This window comes from Perca fluviatilis, chromosome 3 (genome assembly GCF_010015445.1).
Source record: "Perca fluviatilis chromosome 3, GENO_Pfluv_1.0, whole genome shotgun sequence".
Lineage (NCBI taxonomy): Eukaryota > Metazoa > Chordata > Actinopteri > Perciformes > Percidae > Perca > Perca fluviatilis.
Genome location: NC_053114.1, coordinates 21763793 through 21783912, shown reverse-complemented (window position 1 = coordinate 21783912; position 20120 = coordinate 21763793). Strand labels below are relative to the sequence as shown.

Below are 20120 nucleotides of genomic sequence, written 5' to 3'. Positions count from 1 at the left end.
ACATGCCTGAGTTGTTTCTCAAGAATGTTAGGCTGTGCACTATACACTATTTCTAAAGCAAATACATTAAGCAAATACCTGTAATAATATCTGAATCATGTTAAAACTAAAACAAACTTAAACCTGCAATATGTTTTGTTGTTGGCCACTTAAGGGCAGATAAAACAAGCTGTGAACACAACATTGACATATCATCATCATACTGTATGGTGAACTTGTCACTAAACAGTTGCTTGCATCCAGCAGGTACAGAGCAACATTAGTATTCATTTAAGTCGTGTTTGCATCCACCTGATGAATGTAATATCAATATTCACTCTCTTTTACCGGTTTTTGGCCTCTACCAACTCCTGAAGGAAATAAGTGAATCTTTAGCTTCTAAACACGCCACTATGTTCTCCAGCTATATTTGCTTTCTTTGGTGTCTTTGGTGTCTTTGGTGCTGAGCAGGTTGTGTTCAGTGTTTTTTTTTTTTTTAAGAGCTTTCTCATTGAAAACTGCTGACTGTTTCAGCCAAAAAAGATGCTATCAGAGCGGTGAGAGTGAAACAAAACAGTAGAGTTATGGATCAGACCGCTAAACATTGAGCTGAAACTGAAGCTCCGTAAAGCAGAGGGGCACTGCAGATTCTCTTTTGGTTTATTACTACAATTGCATATTCCTTTTTTCTTTTCTTGCTTCATCTAAAAGCAACACTTACTAAGATGCAGTGTTGTTGGAGTTTCTGGAAGCAGTTTACAGATGGCTGCTGTACGTTCACAACATCATTTAACATCCAGGTCACAGACTGCTCACGCTGCTTTAGATCTGTGTGTATGCTTCAGCTACATTTGAGGTATCAATCATGAGCTGCCGCTGAGCATGCTTGTTAATTTTTGGCAGTCTGTCTTTCAATTGTGAGTTCACAAGTATAATTTCTATGGCGAGGAATAAACAGACTTTTTCTGCCTCACATGTGAAGCTGGCCATTTAAAAACGTAAACAAACAATAAGGCAAGAGCCAAATTGTGTTCATTCAAAAAGAATTTATCTAAAATCAAAGAAACGACTTGGCTGTCTAACTGCAGAAAAGTATTTTTCCTAAGAGCACCTTCATCAAAATGTTATGGAGAGGAGTTCAGCGGCTCGGGGGATGAAGGAGGTAGACCATGCACACTGTTCATGGTTGGCTGAGTGAGAAACAAAGCAGGCCTGCGGTTAGTAGGCTAGAAGGCAATACCTCCCTTCCAGTTGTCACTGAGGAAACAAAAGTCCCTGGCTCATTGCCGAGCGAAGAGAGGATCTGGGAGAGTCCGCCACTTCAAAGCAGCCTGTTCACTTAAGCTCAAAAGAATAGAAAATACTTCAGGCAAGACAATGGAACATATGCAGTTTAATGTGTAAAATCAACAAGAGGGCCATCCTTCAAACAAACATCTGTTTGGTACAGTAACCCAGAGTTAATATGGTTATGAAGATGTTAACTCTGCAACACTGTAATTAAATAATACATCATGATTCCCATACCTCCTGCAGTAAATAACTATGTTTATTTTCCGCAATATGTGCATTAAGTCAAGAGTCTGAGGAATGTCATTTTTATTTGTGCACAAATTCATGAATCAGATAAATTTATTGACTGACAAACTTTCACAGACAGGTTGTAATAAGGTATTTTCATAAAGGATTATTATAATCAGGATTACAAGGTTTGCCATGTGTATGTACAGTTGAACTGTGTACCTTTACTGAGAGCTGTGACAAAGAGGATAATACAACAGCAGTCAACAGTGCCTCTGGCAAAGATTTAGCTCCAAACATCACTACTGCCATGTTTGTTCCAATTACTAGGAAGCCCTGAGCCTTAAAGTTGTATTGACTTGTGCCAGGAGGACACTATGAAATTAGCCAGACAGAGCTGTTTGAGCAAGGTGGCAGCAGTAATTAATATAGTCTGGTAGTTGGTCGGTGGGTAATGGGCATTTTGTGTCAAGAATCTGTACTTCCACTGTCGTACTGAGATGTTGGGACTTGCTCTCATGAGGAGACGGATTAATTACAGATTCATAAACACAAAGTTCTGCAGGACTGAGAAAAATGAAAGACAGAATGTGTAAGTGCACTCTTAAAGGCAGGGTTGGTAGCATTTTCCAATATAGAATTTTGAATAACTTCGCACTCTCATCTGTAGCTGCTGTAATCATGTAAAAACGCCCACCAATCACTGCTTCACGGTCCGTAGGAAAGAACCAATGAAATACCTCCTTGCCCTGCTGCGCGTACTCTACCGCTCCTGTTTACGAGCCTGAGCTCAAAGCACGTCATTGCCACTGGAGTTAATGACAGTCTACTGGAGAATAGAGGAGAAAACTCCGCTAAAGTTGCCATTGCTGTGGTTCCTTGGAATCGCCCGCCCTGCTAAAAAGGCAACTAAAAGAAAGACTGAAGCTTAAAGGAGTAACTTAAAAGGCTGCAAATACAGAGCAGCTATTCAGCGATGACGACAGGTGACTGTAGTCAAGCCAGCCATCACTTGTGGTCAAATCAGCCAACACTAAGGGGCAGGGGGAGGGGTTGGACAAAGCACCGAGGAGATGCTACTTTCAAATCTTGCTAGCTTTTCAACCATACCAACTCTGCCTTTAACGGCGGTGAAGCACACACCATTTTCGGGAAATTATAGAGGAAAGATTGGAAACGGCAAAGCAAAGTAGATTGCATATTAATGGCAATCCCCTCGTTAAAAACACTACATGTCCCCAGCATGTGTTGGTGTTAACAGGTGGTGGTATGAAAGTCAATGACATTTAAAACGGAACATTTTTCGTTCTGGTTGACAACACTGTTGTTGTTGCTGCTATAACCTCCAGGTGCAGCAGCATCACCTTGATAGCCACATCTAATCTAAAACGTACACATCCCGAGCAAACTGTATATAAACAGCATTTTGAACACATTTACATAAAAACAAGTGCCAGCATACGCCACTGCACCTCTTAACACTGATGCCCAAAATGACAGCTACTTCACATTCACAGAAATCCATTATTAGGGTTGTAAAGAGCATGTTATATTATACCGATAATTCCCCTCCGAAGCTAAGTGGCTCTGTGTGCATATGAGCTACTGCTTCATGCACGCTGTTAGTGCCAAATAGATATCAGAAGTCCTCAAATGGCAAAGGAACTTTTAAAACACCTCTTAAATATTTAAGTTTTATGGAAGGTAATAAGGACAAATGGAAAAGTTGGCTATCCAAGAGGTACAATGGCCTCATAAAAGCAGATGGTCACCAAAAGACAGGATTTTTAAAGGTGTTAATGCCCCATAAGGACAATAATGTTCAGAATTAAACAGATGTGATAAGAGCAGGGCAGACAATAAAAGAAACATCAGAGCTTTTATGATATCAATGATCAACATGCACACATTCAAAATAATGATCTGCTGTATTTTTCTTCACAATGCATAAATGTTGTATCTTTTCCATCTGTATGAATGTTTTTTTTTTTCACTGCAGAACACAAACAAATATCCTGCAGAATTACATGTACTGACTTCTTGGTCGCAATCCAATGCAGATTATCAAAATCATCACTCTGATGAAAAAAAAAAGTCCTCTCTGGCACAAAACTTAAGAGGCTTAGTTGTCTTTGCCATCTTTATCCAATGACCGTGCGTGCAACATGGCATCATGACTTTGCGTAAACATACACGCCACTTTCTTAAAGCCAAATGGCGTGTTATCTGTACGCATTTTGAGCTATCCACGTATATGTCCAAGCTGTATACAGCGGATGTAAACATACACGTGGCGTCTTATCGCGAGAACGTGCCGTAAAATTCACAGGTAATGTAGGTCAATGGCGGCCGAACGGCATTGATAAACACGCAAAAAAGTGATTATTCGTCTTTATAACACGCAAAAATGGCATACGAATTGCCGTGTCATACACACGCCACTTAATGAGATCAGTCTGGTGCGTGTCCACATTTCAACACCTGCTTCATGGAAATGCAGGAGAGAGATTTATTAGAAGTTCTTTAAACATGCATTAACACATCAACAAGCCTAAAGCAACACCCTTATTCCCAGGCTTTCAAATAGTGGAGGCAGGATGTCAGCTTTAAAGTAAACACTTGAGTAATGATTGGACTTCCTCTCACAGTGGTACAGAGATGTGTATCCAGCCCAGCAGTGGAGCCAAAAGAGCACAAATAGATTGTAATAAGGCTGGAAGAAGCATGCTGCACCACTCTTGTGTTGGGATATCTAAGCAGGATATTAACATGTAATTTGTCAGTGCTATGCTCAGCAGCGGTGCACCTCTCACTGTGTATAAATTAAAAGTAATACTTTCAAAGATATGATCAGGAGGAAGAATACAATTCCCGTGGCAATTTTAAAATACATAAAGGTGACCACTAATAGATCTTTACTCCTGGTTCATTGGCAAGAAAACCATAACGTGGCTGATTGTTATTATTTTTAACAGTCTTTTAAAACAATTACCGAAGGGTTATTTGTAGCTGTGTGTTAAGGACAGTGGTGGAAGAAATATTTAGTACTCACTATAGAGAATAGTCCCTGCCAGTTTGCTTATATTTCAGATTACTTTGGATACATTAACATGTAAGCAGTACTTTAATTTGAACTGATTCATATAATGAGTATTCTATAACAATAAATCGTACTTCATAAGTTGATCATATATTTTGTATGTAAAATCTTACTCTGCAAAGTAACTAGTAACCATAGATGTTAAATAAAAGTACAATAGTGGAGTAAAAAGTACAATAAAACCGGTAGCTCAAATCAAGTTTGATTGGTTCATAGCCACGATATAATAACCACGTACCAGGGCAATCACGTCTAATTCATTTGCACAATAATTTTCACTCTGCATCTGAGAAAAAAACATAAGACCAACAAACTGATAGATGCTGCCACAGAGGGAAGCTGTTCATCTGCACACACACTGCCATGACACAGAGCTGGCTAATGTAGGCTAACGTTGCCTATGTTCCATAGGAACCACCTCGGTATGTGCAGACAGCCAGCCAGTCAAGGAGGGCCTTTATAATGCTATAATTGATGACAGTTTAAAAAAGAAATGTATCACTTTAGGCCGGATTGTTGTGATTTGGGGTGGTGTTTTTTTTTTAAATTAGGGGGACCGACCAAAAGTAGATCATTGACATAAATTAAACTTAAAATATATGAGTAATATTAATAAAAAGATATGATAATCATATAATATTTATATTTTTTTTCTCCCCACACAACAACATAACCCTAATTTAAAAGAAAACACACAAACACCACTAAGGCTTTTTAAAATTTTTTTTTTTAATTAATGTCACCCCACAAACCCCACTGGGTTTTTTAGCTCCAGATTGTATTATGTGTCAATGCTTTTGTCCTCACATCATTTTTACCACACAGGGCTAAACGCTAACTTTTGCCGGCTTGGCAACCAGGCATCAGCTTTTGGTTGCCGAAATTGACAATACGGTTGCCATTTTTTAAACTGCCTATATTTGGAGCAATTCATTTCTTATGTAACTATACCGCACATTTTAATAATGTTGCAATATAATTTCCCATCCCTCTCAAATAAGGGTGCAACGGATCACAAAACTAACAGTTCGGATAACGGTTTTGAGTCACGGACCGGACAAATTTTCAGATCAGCACAAAAAAGGGGGGATTTAAAGGATTATTACAAATGTGATAATAACTTTTAACAATAATTACTTCTTTCACCAGTAAATTGCTGTTAAAAAACAAAAACAGATGAGAAAAGGGTATTTTACAATAACTATGAATGCACCACGAAATACAGTCACACTTTTACACCGTTTAACTGTCAACATTTTAACCGTGTTTAATCCAGCTACTACTGTAGCTAATGGTGGGCTAACGTTACCTCCTGCCAAGTGTAACGTGTTATTAGTTTTAACTAGCGTGACATGCAGCGATGCTTCTGTAGCCTCTAGAGCAGCGCAGACATTTAGGTGGCACTGTAATGAGGCACCGAAATCCATGTTGCCATTTCATTCGGTAGATACCGGGCACCGGGTGCCATATTAGCACCAGATTTTAACATGCGCCATTAACGTGAACAGAAAATTGCATTGCCTGTATGTTTTCGCGCCAATCACGCGTGTGGATAGCGCTCCCACAGCAGCTGAAATGTTGTGTTGCGCACAAACGTAGTGTTTAAACTTTACGGAGACAAACACATAAAATATTAACTTCTTTTGAAATAAGATTTTCCAGTTTTGATTTGTTTTTATATATAAAAAAAATATTGAACAGGTGGTTGCCAAAGGGGGCTACCAAAGGCCACAAAACAGTTGCCAATTGACTCAATCAGGTTTGTCAAGGGCAACCGGGCAACCGTTACTGTTGAGCCCTGCCACAGCTGGCAGAAACAAGTAGCCACATCTGCCGTTTCTCCTGCGCAGACTCTGAGATCCAACACGCTGTCACTACACCTCTGAGAGAACACTGTGGATCCGCAGCAGTAAACAAAAAAGGAGAAAAGGGACCTAAATACCAACAGTCTAATCACCCCTGTGAAACGGTTATTTATATTTGCTCTCAGCCCCATTCTTCTTTTCACTCAGCGTACCAGCGGCTGAATGGGCCAGAGGGAAAAAAAACTGCTGCTAATGGTGAAGAAGCTCATAAACCTCCTGCAGGCTCTCGAAAGCTTCAAGGTGAGTGACAGCTGCAAAACACCAGTGAGAGTGATCTGAGTTTTATTCAGGGCTACTTCAAATGAAGCAGTCTGTGAATCACCAAATTTAAAAGAATGACGGTCACTATTGGATGACAAACAAGTGCAGAGATGCAGATTCAACGGAAGTAGTGGGTATGATACATCAAAGGTATCAGTGCTGTATGAATTGTATCAAGTTCTCCAAACCATGCGATGATATTTAACATAGTTATGTATTCATACCCTCTAATACATCCCACTGGAGCGTTTTCCGTGGACATATCTAAACCAGAGAACATAACAGTCATGGTTAGAGTTGGGAAAGTTCACTTTCTACATGAACTAGTTCAAAGTTCAGTTCAGAAATTTTAATATGAACTAGTTCAGTTCATACTTCAAAATTCTGAACTAATGCTGCATTCCAGACAAAATTTTCAGCCCGTAAGTTACGACTTCAAATCACAACTCACGACTTGGTAGCGTTCCAGGTAAAGTCACCACAAACCCTTCTAGCTAGCGTTAGCTAGCGGCTACCTAAAGCATGTTTTACAGTAACCGCAGCCCAGCTGGCGCGTGCATGTGTGATGTCATGAAATAGCCGTAACTATTTATACCCGCGCTTGTGCTCGCGACACAAGTTGCAGTCTTCTCCTGAACAGAGGTGGCGCTAATGAGCAAAGGCTACAGACATTGCTCTTTCTAAGGACTAGAAGAAGAAGAAGAATAAGGTAAACAACGGCAGAACTGGCAGCAGCATTACTGTCAATGCTTTGATTTGATTGGATGACCTACTTCGTCGGATCAAGCCTTTCATTCACCATAAAAGAGCTCATCTTAACCCAGGAAGTTTACAAGAGAGACTTGCAGTCACTCAGAGTCCTGGCATCCGGTTGTCGGCGAACTCGTTCAGGCCACCTGTTTCCGCTTTGTCGCGCGCCGCTGAAAAAAAAGAGCCATGCGCGACCTCTGCTCGCGCACGGGATATTACGTCACGATGGCGCACGCCACCTTGGATGCAGCTAGTATAATTCACCTTTAACGTTGACGTTAGCTAGCATAACCTGTAGCAGTACACAATCGTATGTGTATTGTTTTGATTACAATGTGCGGAATTACTTTACGTTTCCTATTTATGTATAATATTTCTATTTCTCACTGTTAATCACCGGCATCCGTACAGCATCAACAGGGGTCGCCATTGTTGTTTAGTGTGTGTGACATCAAAAACTGTAACTGGGAATTGCTAATCAGTTCTGATAATAGTAAGTTACAGTTGGTACAAAGAATAATTCACAGTTCCAAAAAAATAACTAGTTCATAGTTATTTTTTCCATATGTATGCGAGCTATTATTTATCAGTTTTAACACTGAAACTATGCGTCAGATTTAATCTTCATATCCAATCAGTTCAATGTGCCGTTTCAGGTTTGCTGTGGATGTGAATGAAGTGCGGATTTTCTTTTTGAAAGCCTGCGGGCAAAGTTTGCACAGAAATGTAAGTTTGCATCCTCACCAACCTTTTTTTCCGTTTAAATGATCATACGAAGCCTCCTTGCTGCTTCGTCACCTCCATAGACAGTATATAAGAATGGACCAACAGATCCCATTGCTCTGGACGGAGACCAGTGAAGGCTATTAGAAGCACTTTTCCGGTGATCGCTAGCTTTACTGCACAGCCTCCAATTGAGAGAGACAGCGTAAATGTGACGTGAGCAACGTGTCTGAAAGTTGTAAGTGTTCTGGTAGCTGTGCCAAGAGAAATCTCAATCATTCCCAATCTTACAGAGACTAGGTATATGTAAGGAGATAACATGGGCACAGGCTAATTATTGCTAACTAAAATGCTAGTTAACATCAGTTATTAAACCTAAACAGCTCATGTAAGTCGAAACTGCCTGAGAGCTTCTCCTGTACTATACGGTAATTCCTCTACTATGTGACACAATCGTTAGCCTATTTTTAGAAAAACGTCTGCTACGGAGCCATAACGTGAGGTACAAGGTAATGGAGCCTTTTATACATTGTCGTGTTTCTTTAGAAATAAACAATGGACAAATAGAGTCTTTAAACGCTTCAGATGTAAAGTTATTCACTGTCAAGTGACGTCAAAATGAATGCTAGTCAGTGGAATACTAATGCAAGGTGATCTCTTTGTAGCATCAAAATGGCGCCATAGGAGGTTCGAGTTCTGAAGCGAAGCTTACCCCCTTGGTCACCTCCATGCTGCTTTTTGTTTTGATGATGCATGGTGCGACACTGGTGGCTGGTGTTGCCAGATTGGGTGTTTTTTCCGCTACATATAAAGGCCTTTTTACGCTGTTTTTTAGCCGGGTTTTCGCCTGGAAGGCTCTATAGAAATCTGGCACCCTATTGGACAAAGTTAAACTGAGAGAGCGTGCCGTTCATAGACACCAGAATGAACGGGTTCACAGTAACGTTCCTCAGGCAGTAATAGGCTACAATACGTTCAGTTCACATTCGCACATATGAACGCGTTCAGGCACAACACTGGTTTTAAACATGTCGTTTTGGTTACGTTTAGGCACAAAAAATACTTGATTAGGTTTAGAAATAGGTCGTGGTTTGGGTTAAAATCAGTACATTTGGGCGCCTGGGTAGCTCACCTGGTAGAGCAGATGCCCATATACAGACACAGCGAGGACTGAGATTAGTTTTAGTTAGTTGTACCTGTAAATAAATAAACTGGAAACTGATGGTGGTTATCTGGCTACACTAAACACAAAGTGAATAGTGGTGCTGAGAGTGAAAGAGATAAAATATAGCAGGATTGTTTAACATTTTCCCTCGATGTCATATAACCAATCTTTCTTGAGAGACAGTAAAACTGCTCGGGTCTAAGTCAATTTTATAGTCGACTGATCGCACACTGTAGCGTCTCTTCCTTGATCCTCCGATAGGCTTATCTGTGTTTATGTTTTCCACACAGTCTCTCCCCACACTCGTCTCTGTATGGCCAATCACAGGAAAATAATACAACTGCAAAACTGCACCCCTTACCGCTGGTACGGCTTTTAAGATGACTGCTGCACTCCCACCTCCCCCCCAAAGGTCCATCACAATTAAGCCTATCTCTCAATCTCTCTCTGTTTGATGCTAATCAGTCAATATGTTTTCCCCTCAGGTACGGCTCGCTGTTTAACATGCTTTTGTAATTAAGGAAATACTCAACCAACACCCACTTTATGATGATGTGCTCACAGCTGCAGTGCATTCTACAAGAAAAAGCTTTAAACAACACATTTATTCACTTGGGATAGATGAGATAAAGGGAGCAGTAAACAAACAAGTGTACTGTAGTTGCAAAAGAATAAAAAAAAATTTTTAAAGTTGGCTTTTGTAGCTAATTTAGTAGAAATAACAAAATATTCAACGAACCGAACCGTGCTGTTTTGGTTGTTAGTTTTGTTGACATGCATTTAGATGTTTATTCATTTTAGGAGCACAAATTGGGATGATCATTATTATCACAAACTATGATAATTATGGACTATATTTATATAGCGCTTTTCTAGTCTTAATGACTACTCAAAGTGCTTTTACATAGTACAGGATCCATTCACCATTCTCACATATTCATACACTGTCTGCGGCTGCTGAACAAGGTGCCATCTGCTCATCAGATAAACATTCACACACACATTCACACACCGATCAGGACACTTCGACGTGGGACTGCAGGGCCAGGGATCGAACCACCAACCTTCCGATTGGTAGGCGACCACTCTACCACCTGAGCCCATTATGCTTCCTTGTTAACTACAGCGCTGCGGAGGAGGGCTGTGGCTAGTCCACAGAGCATTCCGGGATGGGAGAAATACGTGCTCTGGTTTATTGGCATTTCACCAATGACAATCGCACTTGGCGCTGGATGGAGCCTTAGTGCTCCCACCTCAAAATAGGGAAGGAACTTGTTTTGGTGGTACGTATGTACGTTCAAAAGTTGTTTTAGTCGTGCAACAGAAAACTCAGATTGGACAGATAGTCTAGCTAGCTGTCTGGATTTACCCTGCAGAGATCTGAAAAGCGGTTAACCATTAGTCCTCATAAATTGACCAGAGTTTAAAATTCCAACACAAAGAAAGCAGAAGGTAACGGACATCCGGGCGAAAAGAGCGTGATCCGGCGGAATTTCCGGCAGCATTGGAGCAATCCCGTAAGTGAAGCATCATGGATATAGACTATGAGGCACTTAACAATAGCTGCTGTTTATGAGCTTGAAACCACCTACACGTTCATTAATACCACCCCATACCGTTGGTGTGGATTGTGTGCCCATGTTTTGATGGGTTAATTTATTTGATTTTTTTTTTTATCATCAACAAGCCCAAGGGTCAGCCATGAAGTTTTGTGATTATCATCTGTCCTGTTACTATGCTTTAACAACATGCCCTCATCGCTAAGCACAGTGATTAAAATTCAGTCCTTCTCCAAAGAGATTAATTCACCGATGCCACAAGATTCTTTTACAACAGTGTCTCGCCAGTGTAATTTAAATGTCAAAACAATGCTTTGACTGTTATTTCACTTTAGAGGGCAAAATCATTTGCTTAAGAGTCACAGTTAATGCTCATTCTACAAGCCTGACCTGAAGCATACACTGAATTATAACAGTATTTTTTTCCAATAGGCAATTACTTGTCTTAGATAAAGTTACCAGGAGAGAGAGACCCATCTGACACTTCTATGCTGCTGCTAGTGTCAACAAAGTGTGGATCCCAAATTATTTCATGATTAAGTGTTGTTATTAATCAATCTGTTTCACGGTGTTGTTTACTTCAACCTGCCTCATCTACATGTACTTGTCTAATTAGCAGTTTCCTACCTTCGATACCTTCATGTCCAGGCATTAATAATCAAAACATGTCAAGTCCATTTTTGGTTTATTTAGCCTAAAGTGAGAACTTCTTAACACTTTTTAATAACCAATGTTAATAAATGGTAAAATGATAGTTAATAAAACTTTAGTTCAGTTATGTTACTGTTAAACAATGAAATAATGATATATAATGTTATAATTTATGTTTTTTCATCATTAGTTTAGTGTTATGTAAAATAATTAGCCTATGAATGTAGATACATAGGTTTTACTTTGTCAGTGGTTAACAATTGTTTTGTAAACCATCTATAAACATTATGTGACCGTTATTATAAAGCAGCTAATGCTTAAATAATTAGTTAATGATTGAGTGGTTTAGGAAACATCAAGTAACATTAATTTGTCCCCATTAAATCTAAAAAGTACAAAGTATTTATTAACCATTAACAAATACTAAATATAGTATATAAAATGTTATGATGTGTGCAACAATAAACAACACAAATTATAGCAGTACCGGTCTCGTATTGCCAGACCTTCCTCCACAGCGGCGCAAAAGAGGGTCTGGCTAGTCCTAGTCTATATTCTTGACATTCCACTTCTGGGATTGCTCCAGTGCCACAGGAAATTCCTCCGGATGCATGTATTTTCCGTTTCCTTCCATTGTCTTTGTGTTGGAATTTTAAGGTTAACTGCTAGCTATGTCATTTTTTTAGTTTTTTTGTTTGGAGACCACAGTTCGGAGACAAAAGGGTTTTAAAGGGGATAACAGACAGCTAGCTAGACTATCTGTCTAATCTGAGTTTTCTCTCGCATTACTATTTTGCAACTCTGTGTGGAGTTTAGCGCCGCCCATGACGATTCTGATTGGTTTCAAGAAATGCCATTAAACCAGAGCATGTTTTCCTCCCATCTCCGAATGCTATGTGGAGTAGCCAGACCCTCCTTGAGCGCGCTTTGGAGGAAGGTCTGGCAAAGCGAGAAAATGTGCTCTGGTGTATTGGCATTTTTTAAACCAATCACAATCATCTTGGGTGGCGCTAATCGTCATACGGAGCAGCGGTGCCGCTGCAAAATAGCCTCAGGAAGGAACTTGTTTTGGTGAAACATGTATACGTTCAAAAGATGTTTTAGTCGAGCAACAGAAGACTCAGATTCGGCAGATAGTCTAGCTAGCCGTCTGGATTTACCCTGCAGAGATCTGAAGAGCAGTAGTCCTCATAAATCCACTCGAGTTTAGAATGCCAACACAAAGAAAGCGGAAGATGACGGACATCCGGCCTAAAAAGAGGGACATCTGGCAGAATTTCGGGCAGCACCTGAACAATCCCGGAAGTGGAACGTTGTGTTTACAGACTTTAGCAGTACTAATAATTAGTAAGCATTAGAATTGTATTTTTTTGTTAATGCTTAAATAAAGCTTAATTAACTATTAATTTACCATTTATTAGTGATGGTTGTTTTAAATTTCCTCAAGCTTTAGACCCTCAATTCGGATACATTACATATTAGGTAGCTTTATTAATCCCCCGTGCATTAACAACAATAACAATAACAAAGGAGACAAGTCGGAGAGGACAAGAGGACAACTAATGAAGCCCAGAAGCCCATCTAGCAGTGCATTTAATACAATCAATCAATCAATAAATAAAAGTCTGAAAAAGCCTTTAACAGAGTAAAATACAGAGAAACTTCAGAAAGGAGTTAGCAAGCAATTCACACAGCTTGGACTTTGGTATAGATGTGTTGTAATAAAAATTCATCTTATTTTAGAAGACAAAAAAAAAAAACATCCCCCCCCCGTGCAATTCTGTAAAACGTCAGATTGACGAATGGAGCATGCAGCAATATTTGGGTTTGCTCGTTTTTTGACTGAAGCAGGTTTCCAGGCTATGCGGCGAGCAGCAGCGCTAATCTTCACAACCTCTTCACATTTCTTCAGCTTGTGTCAACAGCACTGTGAGTCAGTTAGCCATTCATATGCTGCTACACATGGTCTCATCCCTCTTCTTCAGCTCGGCTGCTGACATGATTCATGGGGCTCTGTGTCTTGATTTAGGGTCTCTTTCATATTTCTTCTTGCCCACAGCAGAGAAGCATTTCTCTAAGATACACCTGAGGCAATGACCCTGCTCTGCCTGGCTGAGAGAAAAAAAAAAAAGAGCTCTGCTGGGCAAAACTAGACACGACACAACACAACACACACACACACACACACACACACACACACACACTTACTTTATATAATATGTGCATATTAGCTGATGGGAGCTCGTATGGTCAAAGGCAAACAAGTCAAAGTCTCTTTCTCACAAACACAAAATGTGCTATATAGTCAACAACATTTTAAATCACGATTAAGTGGACAACCAAGATTGTGCAAATAAGCACTCATTTCTTGCTACAGGAAGGTCTCAGCCAACTCATTAACAGACCACTTTATCCTTCACTTTCCGCTGCCGTTATCACTCGGCTGTTATTTCCCCTCACAAAGTCAATGGAATAAGCACGTCACTAAAAATGAAACCAGCAGTCACCGGTGATTGTTTCCGCAATCAATCTCAGTTTGTTGAATTTGTATAATAATAACCATGTGCATTTCCCTTCTATCTGGAGTCAAGATTTCCCTCCAATTTAGTGTCTCTGGGCTTCAGATTGCCCTGTCAGAAAGGACTATAGAGAGAGACTGTGCACACCACTTCCTTATCGCTACCAGTAAATTACTTCAGGATCAGATACAGGCTGCCAACTCGCAGAAACTCCACTCACCAGACACAGAGAGGGAAAGAGAGAAGGAGATAAAAAAAAAAACAGGAAGAGAGAAGAAAAAAAAGGTGTCAAGACATGACAAGAGGAGGAGAGCATCCCCATGGAGACTGATAGTTTCAGCTGCTCTCAAAAGGTCATCTGATGTTATCTAAAGATCATCTTCAGTCACCAACACTCGCCTTTTTACACTCTGCTCAACAGCTGGGGTCAAGCGCCTGTCAATCAAAACTTTCATAACCCGCAGTGACAGTTGGCCCAATGTGATCAATTTAAAAGACAACACAGGAAATATTAACACAAGCAATAAATAAAAGAATAATGAACAAACATCACCTGCAGGGGTTTCTAAAATAGAATTTTGTTATTTCTGTTTGATGGACTATTTAACAAGATAATATGACAGGAATGTACTGATGTTTATCGTATACACTCAATTTGATTAAAAAAAAAAGTAAAAAGGGGAAATAAAACCAATCAATCAATCAGCATTTGTTAGTCTTCATAATTAAACAGCCAGAACAAGTGGTACTCATGTCATTTCTTACTTACTTGTTACTAGCTTTCTCTGAAAAATGAATGCCTTTTTCTATTTTAAACACATTTCAAGATCTGCAAATGTGTTATCAGTCACAATATTAGAGCTTTAACTTTTATTATCAATAATCTACCAATTATTTATATCCTTCAATATCAGAGAAGACTTAGAAAAGCAAAAGATATTCACATTTAAGAAGGATTTGTTTTGCTGTTTTTTATTTAATAATTACTTAAATGATTATCAAAACTGTTGCAGAATAATTGTTTTTATCAATCAGCGTTTCAATTTATTGGCTAATTGTTTCAGGTCCAACATTATGTGTAACAATGTAGATGGACTTTAAGCACATGACAAATTAAAATAAACATATCAACAGGGTCTAACATGAAAAACCTTCTGAAAACCAATTGTAATTAAAAAAAAAAATGTTTTTAAGCAGATATTTAATAAAATCAATTGTTAGAATCTTATTTGGTAGACGTACAAGTGGGTTGACCTACTGAATATTAGTCTGAAATGTTTTCTTGGTTTGTGATAATTATCTAAATCTATGTTACACTGATTTTTTTATTTACATTTCGCAATAAAGCTAAAACGATAAATCAAGTATAATGGATTAGTCAATCCACAGAAAATTGACAATTCCGTTAATGTAATGAATTCATCATTTAAATATTTTTAAAATGCCAAAAAATATTCTTTGGTTCCAGTTTTTAAAATGTGAAAATGTGCTGCTTTCATATCATTATGAACTAAATATACTGTATTTTGGGTTTCAGACTGTGCGTTGGATTAAACAAGCAGTTTGAATATTTCAACCTGGACTCTGGAATCTTGTGATGGCCACTTTCCACTAATCATTTCTGACATTTAACAAGAGCAGAATCAGCAGATTAACCGATAATGAAAATAATGATTGGTGGCAGCCTGATTTTCACATCCAGCTTCACTCTGGTCAGTATGTTTGAAACAAACTTGTTGGGTTACTAACAGGTGATGTTGTTCCTATGATTTTTATTCTTTCTGGTGACCACTGTCATATCAGGTCCTGGTTGCTCAGGTCATATAAAAAAAAAGTGGCCCTTAGAGACTGGTCACTTTAGCAGCTTGTGATGTGAAAGGTATGATTAAACTTGCAGCGAGTCATCAGGATGCAGGCGGCGGTTTTTCACACGCGTCGGGGGACACTCGTCCTTTGGTACAGACGTGCCTCGACTCCTCTCTGCAGCATTGTGGGGAGCAGCTCCAGCACGGTGGAACGGAGCAGATGGTGAACGTATGCGGCGCTCATGCATGTCATCATCACCTTCATTAGCTGAAGGTGACATATGACATCATCTGGCCCACGTGCGTTATGGAGGCCAGAAAGAGTTGTTTGCATCTTTTGCTTCGTTTTTATTGCCGCATGGTTCAAGGTTGTTGATGGGAGGTATTGTGAGTAATCACAAAACACACACACACACACACACACACACACACACACACACACACACACACACACACACACACACACAAAAAGGGCTACTCCTCCTCCTCAAGCCTCCCCATACCCACTACCTCCCAGCATTAAGGTAAATAAGGGCTTCCAGCAGAGAGCCAATGAGCACGGGCCACTGAGCAGAGATGCATGTTTGTGTTGCCTTCCTCCCAGGACCCTGCTCGTTTATCTTGGCTGTCAGGTAAAGGGCAGACTCAGAGAAGGTGAAACTTTTTTTTTTAATAAGGCCGGCAAGGTTTCCATAGAAACTGCAGGACAACATTACAGGGACAATGATAAGAGAGCAAAGTCTGGTCTCAGGGCATCCTGCAGCGTGCCACATTGTTGTTGGAGACATTTGTGTTTACGTCAGAGAAATGAAAGAGCTATTTAGATTTATTCTCAGGGAGCCTCCAGACTCAGACCTTTTTACTGTGGGAGGTGAGATTAATGAGACCATATTCACACCTAGCTTTCAGCTTAGGTCAGGAGCTAAAAGGTGGTTTCCACTTATAAAGAGGTGCTGAGTCTTCTGTGGATACAAACTCCCTGATAAAGAAAGAAAAGACCTCCAATGACTGCCATGCTTTTTGTTTTTTTTATAAGGAACCGATATTCCAGAAAGTAATGTTATAGAATATATGGAGGTTAACAGGCAGATTCGCTGGTTGTAAGCTTTTTGTGAAGTAATAAATAATAAAAACACTGAACAACATAAAGGTTGTCTTCTAAAACTATCAGTATTACAAATGCAAGTTACCTACGCATTCAGAAGATTCTCCAGGCTAAAAGTGCATAAAGAAGAAACAAATTGCACAGGTAATGAATACTTAACGACTACCACATTTTTCACTTTGTGGCAGTACATGGGAAGCATGTTTAGTTAACAAATGAGTGGAAAATCAAAGAAACAGAAGGTACCACACGCATTATCAAAAGCCTGCAGCCCTGAGATAAACCAAGACAATGATACAAAGATATTAGGGGTGCGCATCTTCACTGGTACAATTATCCTGTCAACGATTCTAATCCTTATTATTACACATTGCTACACATGGTTTTCATCAACAAATTCAAGCAGTCATATATGTATGAACTCCCCTTTCTATTGGATCTGCTCTTAAAAAAGACACTTCCTAAATGTAGGGGTGTCTGAACACAGCAGATAACAGACAAAAGGCAATAACAAAAAAAGCAGCAACCAGAAAATCAACAAGTAACATCATTAAGCAATAATCGATAATGGTCGGTCACTGCATCGATGCAGAATTGTCCAGGTCCACAATGCATCGATGCAATGATTCATTTCAACACTCCTAAAATATATGAGTCTTTGTTTCCAGCCACCACAATTAAAGGTCCCATGACATGGTGCTCTTTGGATGCCTGTATATAGACCTTAGTGGTCCCCTAATACTGTATCTGAAGTCTCTTTCCCGAAATTCAGCCTTGGTGCAGAATTACAGTCACTAGAGCCAGTCCCACAATGAGCTTTCCTTAGTATGTGCCATTTCTGTGTCTGTAGCTATTGAGGAGTAGAGGGGGGGAGGGGGGGGGGGCAAGGTGGAGGGTGGGGGTGTGGCCTTGACCAACTGCCACTTTGCTCGTTTGAAAGCCATGATGTCTCTCTTGCTCTCTCATGGGTGGGCCAAATTCTCTGGGCGGGCAAAGCAGAGAAAGGGGAGGTAACCTTGCTCCTTATGACCTCATAAGGAGGAAGATTCCCAATCGGCCCATCTGAGCTTTCATTTTCTCAAAGGCAGAGCAGGATACCCAGGGCTCGGTTTACACCTATCGCCATTTCTAGCCACTGGGGGACCATAGGCAGGCTGGGGGAACGCATATTAATGTTAAAAAACATCAAAGTGAAATTTTCATGCCATGGGACCTTTAAGTCTCTTCTGGAGCAGAAATCAATATGGATATGTTACACACGTAGCCATAAAGTTGATGTGAAATAAGCAGACCTTGATAAGATGGCACAATTCATGTGCAGACGTGCAGGAAAGTGATAAATTCAAACATAGGCATTTTATTCTGCCTTCACCCCGATATGATTGTCTCAAGAATACTTGTCTACCAAATCTCCATGCACAAAACAAAAGAAGTATCAGGAGCTTTATTGTAGACGTCCATTACTAAAATTGCTCTATTAGTCTATTGTTTACTGATCTGTAGTGCAGAACTATTGCTGCTAAGAACTGTGGGAAACAGCTTTTGTTATAAAAACAATATTGCAGTGTCCTTGTGATTAAATCACATTTTTGTCAGCACCTCCAATTCCTTAACAGTCTTTTATCACAAAACATGAGGGTTTTCTCACCAAAGACGTGCTAACTCCGCTCCCTCTTTATGAGCATTGTCACATTTTTTCCAACTCTTTGTTGCCCTTTTTCAACAGCCTATGATTTATATCTGAGGTAAAGAGGAAGAGTGCTCCGCGGGGACCGAGTGTGTGTGCTCGATGGAGGCAGGACGATATCACACACGCGGGTGAGGGGGTGCGCTCTGACAGCTCATCAGTGGACAATAAGGCCTTGGCTGTTAATGTCCTGCTACCTGGCATGCTGCAGGGTCACAATCTGCTCCAGATGCTAGAGGCAGGCATCCAACTCATGGTGGTGGAGGGGGGAGGGGTGGGGATGGGGGTGTTAGTGGGGATTCATGCTCAATAGGCAAAAGGGAAAGGATACACTGAAAAATTAATGGGAATAGACATACACACCCATACATGCACCACCTGCAACCAGCCAATTCAGAATCTACTGTCTCTTCTGCACAGTGGTCTCGCTGGCAGTTACTGTAGCAACATCAGGGATAATATCGGAGCACAAACAAATTAAATCTTGCTTTTCCAGAGAGCTAGATTGAAAATGTATCCGTGCAGAGCAATTCGAGAATGGGGGGAGGGGGGAGGGGTGTGGCTAAAGCAGACACTCACACACACACACACACACACACACACACACACACACACACACACATCTATACACGCATAAAAGAGGGACTTATGAACTCAATTTAGTCAGCCAGACAGAGTTCTTGATTCTGTCACTTGGGATAATCGTCAGGATGTGGTACTCTGACCGAGCCCCTGCGTCTAAATCCAGGCAGGATATAAGGTCATGTTGGAGTGGAACACTAGCCATGCAGCACCCAGACCTCAAGTGCTCCAGTGGTTTTGTGGTTATCTGCAGTAGCCAGCTGTCGCAATACAGAGCAGCTCTTCAAGAACGTCCCCTCTCCTCTGCCTCTCATCTTTCCCTCATCTTGCTGTCTCTCAATCAAAACTTTCCAATCAGCCCAGCCATCTCTGTCCTCCTTTCTTTTGTCTCATTTGAAGATGTGTAACTTTGTGAATTATGGTTTGTTGCAAGTTTTTAGGGTTTGCACCAAAAAGATTAAAATCTAAATTTTGTTAAAAACAAAACAAATCTATGATGGTTAATGTTAGGGAGTCCGAGTACTATGACAAGAGACTACATTACCCAGTTTGTTCCCAAGAAAAGAGAGGAAAACCGCTGCAATATGTGTATTCAACTTTATGAAGTGTTAATAGCCTTTGAGGTACTGGGGATTCTATACCACATTCATTTAAAGTTGTTTTTTTCATGGGATGGAGGGAAACAACTCTAGTACTCGCATGAGAATGACTAAGAAGACAGCTATGCATAATATATTTGACAGCGCATGTTTAAAAGGTTATTCCTTTCCGTTCAAAATTAGGTCAGTTCACTGCAAACGAATGCAGGAGGAGACTCGATGTTCTGCAGTGTGTCGGTTTATCACGTA

The 20120-nt window shown here is 40.2% G+C and overlaps 1 protein-coding gene across 3 annotated transcripts in view; it reads right to left on the bottom strand.

Annotated features, from left to right (window-relative positions):
• The window catches only part of gpc5a (glypican 5a), a 151992-nt gene that overhangs the window by 88113 nt on the left and 43759 nt on the right, over positions 1-20120 (bottom strand). The window contains exon 7 of one of the 3 annotated variants that reach the window (XM_039795000.1): positions 13461-13686. The exons of the other annotated variants lie outside the window; for them this stretch is intronic. Coding sequence (XP_039650934.1) covers positions 13578-13686 — 109 coding nt within the window. The 3' untranslated portion in view covers positions 13461-13577. Of the gene's footprint in view, positions 1-13460; positions 13687-20120 lie in introns of those variants that run through there. 3 annotated transcript variants of the gene reach the window in all.